This window comes from Suncus etruscus, chromosome 4, assembly GCF_024139225.1.
Source record: "Suncus etruscus isolate mSunEtr1 chromosome 4, mSunEtr1.pri.cur, whole genome shotgun sequence".
Classification (NCBI taxonomy): Eukaryota; Metazoa; Chordata; class Mammalia; order Eulipotyphla; family Soricidae; genus Suncus; species Suncus etruscus.
The window spans coordinates 137853906-137861954 of NC_064851.1; the positions used below are offsets into that span (position 1 = coordinate 137853906).

Here is an 8049-nt window from a genome sequence, read left to right on the forward strand (position 1 = left end):
ATAAATTGGTAGCATGCTGTACATTTGAAAGACTCACCTTCATCCACAGAAAATTGACAGCTCTTATCATTGAAGAAAAGAATTTTCTTCTTATCAGGTCGATTAACAAATAGTATCTCATCTCCTAAGGCCTTAAAGATAAAAAAAATTTCAATTAATATCAAATTACCTAACAAATAATACTTTTCTATATTAACAAAGGAGTCCCATTTCCTTTAATAAAGCCTAGAGTAGAGGGCTGAGAAGAGTACATGTTCGCATATGGGAAGTACATGTTCGCATATGGGAAGTTGCTCCTAGAACCACCAAAAGCAACACTGAAGTGCAGAGCTGGAGTTGCCTTAGAGATGGAGAAGCCCCTGAGCAGTCAAGTGTGGTCCAAAATCTCTTGAGAATTGGTGCCAGAGATAGCACATCAGAGAAAGAGCACAGCGGAAGGGCGTTTGCCTTGCATATGGCCAATTCAGGATGGACAGTGTTTCAAATCTTGTCATCCCATATGGTCCTTCATGCCTGCCAGGAGCGATTTCTGAGAGCAGAGCCAGGAGCAACCTCTGAGCGCTGCCAGGTGTGACCCAAACAAACAAAAAGTTGAGAATTATGAACACAAATGCAAATATCCTCAACAAAACAACTAGCAAATAGAATCCAACAATTCATTAGAAAGATCATACACCATGACCAAGTAGGATCGTAGGAATGCAAGAAAACCAATATAATACACTGTATCAATAAAAGAAAAAATAAAAGTCATATGATCATATCAATAGATTCAGAGAAACCATCTGACAAAGTCCAGCACCCATTATGATCTAAAAAACAAAAACTCAAAAAAAATGAGAATTAAAGGAACTTTCCTCAATATATCCATTTACCACAAACCCACATTTCCTTTAATACCAGGCACAAAGCAATATTGCCTACTCTTACCACTTCCATTCAATATAGTACTAGAAATGCTTGCCCAAAAAAAAAAATAATAATAATACATCAAGGGCATTCAGATAAAAAAGAAATCAAGCTTTCATTACTTATGGTTTATATGATAGTATATTAGAAAATCCTAAAGCCCCTACAATAAAGCTTCTAAGAGCAAGAGATTTCTATAGTAAAGTGGCAGACTACAAAATCAATACACAAAAAAAGCCCATGGTTTTCCTATATACAGATAATGGAAGAGGTATTAAAAACAATCCCATTCACAATTATGTCTCAGAAAATTAAGTATCTTGTAATCAATCTAAAGAGGTGAAAGACCTATCCATAGAAAATTTCAGAACACCACTTCAAGAAATAAAAGACCCAAAGAAATAAAACCCATCCCCTGCTCATAGATTGCAGTCCCTAGATACCCACGTCATTTTTCAAAGAAATAAGTCATATGGCTATTTGCAGAGGTGATGGAGGCAGCATTCAGCAGGTGCTGTTGAGATCTGTAGAGGAGCAGGAAGCCCAGCCACTGGCACCCCAGAACCCTGCAGTCATCCCCTTCTCAGCACCAGCTTGGGCACCCCACTGCCGAGGATATTAATCCAACTGCCAGGTTGTTTTTGGCGCTGCTGCTTGTCCTGCTTAGCGGCCAACTCATCCTGGGCCAGCAGTGCACATACATAGGATGTATGCACCGCACTTTCCGACTCCTCTCTGTCTCCTGACTCCTCCTCTCAGTCTCGGGTAGGAGTCCTCAAGCTACACTCCACCGAAAGCAGGCTCATAGTTCCCATTGAAATACTGGTAAGTTTTCAAAATACAAAAATAACTATTATTTACAGATTAAAATTATTTATAAATCTTTTATTATTATTCCTATTCTTAAAGATGACAATCTCTACATGGCCAAAAATGTCTGTCTTAACTTAGGCATTTTAATGTTCTTAGGGTTTTTTGTTTGTTTGAGGGCCATACCCGGCAGCGCTCAGGGGTTATTCCTGGCTCTCCACTCAAAAATTGCTCCTGGCAGGCTCGGGGACCATCTGGGATGCCAAGGATCAACAAAAGTCCATCCTGTGTCAGCAGCAAGCAAGACAAATGCCCTACTGCTGTGCTATCACCCCCCCTTTTTTTTTAATTTAAATTTTAGATTAAAAAATTTAAATTTTGGGCCCGGAGAGATAGCACAGCGGTGTTTGCCTTGCAAGCAGCCGATCCAGGACCTAACGTGGTTGGTTCAAATCCCAGTGTCCCATATGGTCCCCCGTGCCTGCCAGGAGCTATTTCTGAGCAGATAGCCGGGAGTAACTCCTGAGCACTGCCGGGTGTGGCCCAAAAACCAAAAAAAAAAAAAAAAAAAAAAAAAAAATTAAATTTTGGGGACCAGAGCGATGGTGCAGCGGTAGAGCATTTGCCTTCCATGCAGCTAAACTAGGATGGACCTCAGTTTGATCCCCGGCATCCCATATGGTCCCTCAAGCCAGGAGCGATTTCTGAGCACATAGCCAGGAGTAAGCCCTGAGCATCACTGGATATGACCCAAAAACCATCATCATCATCATCATCATCATCATGCCAGAGAAATAGCGTGGAGGTGTTTGCCTTGCATGCAGAAGGTCAGTGGTTTGAATCCCGGCATCCCATATGGTCCTGAGCCTGCCAGGAGTGATTTCTGAGCTCAGAGCCAGGAGTAACCCCTGAGCACTGCTGGGTGTGACCCCCCCCCCACCAAAAAAAAGTAATTAAATGTTAAATTAAAATTTTAAATTTCACATCTAACTTCAGAGTCTTGTGGTCAGCAAAGGTAGCCTGCAAAATTTCTATCTTCTTGATTTTATGGAGGTATATTTTAATGTGCCAGCATGTGGTCTATCCTGGAGAATAACCCATGTACGTTGGAAAAGAATGTGTATCCAGGTTTCTGAGGATGGAGTGTCCTATATACATCTAGTAGACCTCTTTCTTCCATTTCTCTTTTCAGGTCTAGTATATTTTTGTTGGGTTTCAATTTGGTTGACCTATTAAATGTTGACAGGCCCGAGTTGAGGTCTCCCACAATTATTATGTTATTATTAATATCCTTTTTCAGATTTGTCAACAATTGTATTAAATACTTTGCTCGTCCCTCATTGGGTGTGTATATGTTTAGGAGAGTAATTTCTTCCTGCAGTACAGACCCTTGATTAGTACATAATGTCCATCTTTGTCCCTTACAACTTTTTTTTTTTTTTTGGTTTTAGGGTCACACCCGGCGCTGCTCAGGGGTTACTCCTGGCTGTCTGCTCAGAAATAGCTCCTGGCAGGCACGGGGGACCATATGGGACACCGGGATTCGAACCAACCACCTTTGGTCCTGGATCAGCTGCTTGCAAGGCAAACGCCGCTGAGCTATCTCTCAGTTGTAAGGCCCGTCCCTTACAACTTTTCTGAGTATAAAGTCGGTGTCATCTGATATTAGTATGGCCACCCCAGCTTTTTTAAAGGTGTTGTTTGCTTGGATGATTTTCCTCCAGCCTTTGATTTTTGAGTCTATGTTTATTCTGATTATTCAGGTGTGTTTCTTGTAGGCAGCAGAAGGTTGGGTTCAGGTTTTTGATCCATTTCACCACTCTGTGTCTCTTAACAGGTGCATTTAGTCCATTGACATTGAGATAATTGTCATGGGATTTATTGCCATCTTTGTGTAGAAGTTTGGTGTGTCTGTTGGTCTGTCTTGTCTTTAGAATAGATCTTTCTGTTTTTCTTTTAAGGCTGGTTTTGAGTCTGTAAAGTTTTTGAGCTGTTGTTTATCTGTGAAGCCATGTATACTTCCTTCAAAGCTGAAAGTGAGTTTTGCTGGGTGCAGTATTCTTGGCGAAGCATTTATTTCATTGAGTTTTGTCACTATATCCCACCACTGCCTTCTGGCCTTGAGTGTTTCTGGTGACATGTCTGCAGTAAATCTCAAGGATGTTCCCTTGAATGTAATTTCTCTTTCCGATCTTGCTGCTTTCAGAATTCTGTCTCTATCTGTGGGATTCGTCATTGTGACTAGGATGTGTCTTGGGGTGTTTTTCCTGGGGTCTCTTTTAGCTGGTACTCTTCAGGCATGCAGGATTTGGTCACATGTATTCTTTAGCTCTGGTAGTTTCTCTGTGATGATGTTCTTGACTGTTGATTCTTCCTGGAGATTTTCTTCTTGGGTCTCTTGGACTCCAATGATTCTTAGGTTTCTGTTGAGCTTATCAAAGACTTCTATTTTCATCTGCTCATATTCTTTGAGTAATTTTTCCATTGTCTGATCATTTGATTTAAGGCTTTTTTCCAATCTCTTCTGCTGTGTGGAGTTGTTACGCATTGCATCTTCCAGCGCACTAATTCTATCCTCAGCTGCTGTTAACCTGTGGGAAAGCTCATCCATTATGTTTTTCAATTCGTCTACTGAGTTTTTCAGACCTGTTATTTGACCTGATATTTCAGTTTGGAGTTTTCTGATTTCTATCTTCATATTCTCTTGATTCTTATTAGTGTTCTGATCTATACTTTCTTTGAGTTCTGTAAGCATCCTCCATATTTCTTCTCTAAACCCCATATCTGAAAGACTACCTAGGTGGTTGGCCGTTGTTGAGTCATCAGTTTCCATCTTCATTCTCTATGCCTGATGTTGGTCTGCATAGTTTCCCGCTTGTGTTGTGGATTTTTCTACGTGTTGTGGTGGTATTCACTGGCTACAAAAATTTTCAGGTATAGTCTAGAGCAGTGGTGGCTAACCTTTTTGAGCCCGAGTGCCCAAACTACCGCACAAAACCAAAGAATGTCCTCAAAAGTGCCAGCACGTCAATTAAACCTTAATAACAAGATTTTAGTATCTAAAAACTATGCAGCACATGCCGTATATCTTAATTGCGGACCTTCCCTCGTGCCAGCTGCAAGGCCTTTTTCTGTCACTGCTGGCATGCGTGCCATAGGTTGGCCATCACAGGTCTAGAAAATCAAACATACAATAAGAACATCAGAGGAAACTGTCAAGGTGAACCAATGGTACCCCTCTATCCTTTGCAGCACTGGAAAAACCTCTACTGGTTCACCACAGTCCCAACGATACAGGATGTTTAGACAACCTAAGAATTTTCATTCTTGGGGCCTCTCAGGGCTGGAGTGATAGCACAGTGGTAGGGCGTTTTGCCTTGCATGCAGTGGCTGGTCCAGGACAGACCTCAGTTCAATCCTTGGCGTCACATATGGCCCCCCAGCCAGGAGCAATTTCTGAGCACATAGCCAGGAGTAACCCCTGAGAGTCACCGGGTATGGCCCAAAAAGAAAAAACAAAAACAAAAATAAGAATTTTCATTCTTGATATTTTAAAAAAATGACAAGCCAGGGAATAGTATAAGTGCAAGGTAGGGCTTGCATGCAGATGATGTAGGTCCAATCCCCAATAGCACATATGGTCACCCAATTCCACCTGGAAGGAGCTCTGAACACAATTTGAGTTTGGCCCAAAACAACCACCAAAAATAAGGCACAATTAAATTTATAATAAAGTACAGAAAAAGAAGAGAAGTTACCTTGACAGCTTTCTGAGAATTGGGTAATCCTTCCTCTATGTCTTCTAAAAGAATTCCTCCTAAGCCTCGCTGGTCATGCTGATCTAAAAGCCTAAGCAGGGCCTTCTTATCTTTCAAATTGTATTTGGGCTTGAAGGCATACTTCCCATTTATTACTTCAATTTTGGGATTATTAACTAAAGCCTGTAATAATAACAAAATTCAAACATATTATAAAAGGCAAATCTTAGTCTTAATTTTATTTTTTTGTTTTTGGACCACACCTGCAGCACTCAGGGTTACTCCTGGCTCTGTGCTCAGAAATCACTCCTGGCAGGCTCAGGGGACCATATGGAATGCCAGGAGTCGAACCTAGGTCCATCCCGAGTCAGCCACATGCAAGTCAAATGCCCTACCACTGTGTTATCACTCCAGCCCCTTAGTCTTAAATTTTAGTAACTGCTTTAGAAATAACAATAGTCAATTTATAAACAAATTAGAATTATCTTTTGAAGATCAAACAGCAAATCTAAAATTATAGACAGGGGCCTGAGCAACAGTACAATGTGCAGTGCACTTGCCTTGCACGTGGCCAACTTGGGTTTGATCCCTGGTACCCAATAAAGTCCTAGAGCCTACCAGGAGTCATCCCCTGAGGGCAGAGCCAAGAGTAAAGACTGAGGACCACCAGGTATGGTCCCGAAACAAAATATACATTTTAAATTAAAAATTACAAAATAAGGGGTCGGAGAGATAGCATGGAGGTAAGGCGTTTGCCTTTCATGCAGAAGGTCATTGGTTCCAATCCCTGCATCCCATATGGTCCCCCGAGCCTGCCAGGAGTGATTTCTGAGCGTGAAGCCAGGAGTAATGCCTGAGCACTGTCGGGTGTGACCCAAAAACAAACAAACAAACAAACAAAAATTACAAAATAAGAAAATCCAATATCAACTTCTTTAACAAAAAATAAAAATGGCGGGGTCTAGAGAGATAGCATAGCAACAAGGCCCATATAGTTCCCAGCCTGTCAGGAGATCTGGGCACAGAACCAAAAGTAATCCAAGTACCTATGGGTGTGACCCGAAAATCAGCACCCCCCTCCCAAAAAGTAAAAATGACTAATTTTACCTCATTATAAACACCAGTAATATTTACTATTTCATGGCAAGCAACTAATTAAGAATATTTCATGCAAAGGACAGAAAAACAGTATAGTGGATTGGTCACTTGCCTGGCATGAGGCTATCCCAGGCTCAATCCCTGGAAAGCCATATGGTCCCCCAAAAAAGGCAAGGAGTAATTTCTATGTGCAGTCTTGGAGTAATCTCTAAGTATTGTCAGGTGTGATACAAAAACAAAATAAAGAATATTTCAAGCCTATTCTTACCTCACTCATTAGCCATTGTTTCTGCTTGAGTCCAATATCTAAATGTTGTGTTTCATCCAAAATTTCTTCTAAAGTTAGAGGATGTGTATCTCCTCGCTGATGCCGTGTCTGTTGAGAGAAGAAAACTATTATTAGAAGTTGAAAAATACTAGATAAGTTAAACAGTAGTTAATAAATCTTTACAGAAATACAGAACATATATTATTTCAGACAATATAATTATAGTGATAAAAAAAGGATCTCCACAAAGGAGACTGGATTGCTGCTCCAAAAATTCATTAGCATTTCAATAAAAATAACTCCAAAAATCCAGTTTAGACAAGAACATACAAAAATCAGAAAAAGAGCTGCAAGTTACTTCAAACATAATGATGTTCAACTTCCACCAATATTTAACTATAATGCTAGAAAATATTCTTGTTTAGTGACTACTGGTGAGATTATAAGGAACAGGGTCTTTCATACATTGCTGATAAAATGAAAAATTCACACAACTCTTAGGAAAGGCAAATTTGGCAAAATAAATGTTTTTAATTCTGTTGACCCAACAAACCCATATCTAGGAATTGACCCCCAGTGATAAAATAGAAGAACACAGCAAAGTTGATACAGTCACTGCAGTGTATGAATAATGGCGACGGAGTAAGGGGCAAAAATAATGAAATAAACTGCACCACAATTATGGGATTACACAGATGCTATAAAGGAAAATGACGGGCCGGAGAGATAGCACAGCAGTAAGGAGTTTGCCTTATAGATGCAGAAGGATGGTGGTTCAAATCCTGGCATCCCAAATGGTCCCCCGAGCCTGCCAGAAGCGATTTCTGAGTGTGGAGCCAGGAGTAACCCCTGAGCGCTGCCAGGTGTGACCCAAAAAATCAAAAAACCAAAAAAAAAAAAGGAAATGACAATTGGGGTGCCTCAAGCAGCAGAGCACAAGCCTTGCATGTGTGAGGCCCTCCTAGATCAATTCTCCAGTTAGCTGATGGTTATTTGCTTCATTTATTTTGTGTTTGTTTCATTAAGAAGCACAATGAGGGCCCGAGAGATAGCACAGCGGCGTTTGCCTTGCAAGCAGCCGATCCAGGACCAAAGGTGGTTGATTCAAATCCCAGTGTCCCATATGGTCCCCTGTGCCTGCCAGGAGCTATTTCTGAGCAGGGTGAGCAGGAGTCACCCCTGAGCACCGCTGGGTTGGTCCAAAAA

At 41.0% G+C, this 8049-nt stretch overlaps 1 protein-coding gene across 2 annotated transcripts in view; it reads right to left on the bottom strand.

Annotated features, from left to right (window-relative positions):
* The window catches only part of GTF2E2 (general transcription factor IIE subunit 2), a 188033-nt gene that overhangs the window by 148003 nt on the left and 31981 nt on the right, over positions 1-8049 (bottom strand). For both annotated transcript variants that reach the window (XR_007494883.1, XM_049772397.1), the window contains exons 3-5: positions 6844-6951; positions 5478-5660; positions 38-131 (exon numbers count right to left, since the gene is read on the bottom strand). Coding sequence is in view for 1 of the 2 variants with exons in the window: in XM_049772397.1 (XP_049628354.1) it covers positions 38-131; positions 5478-5660; positions 6844-6951 (385 nt within the window). In the remaining variant the exon portion in view is untranslated. The remainder of the gene's footprint in view (positions 1-37; positions 132-5477; positions 5661-6843; positions 6952-8049) is intronic.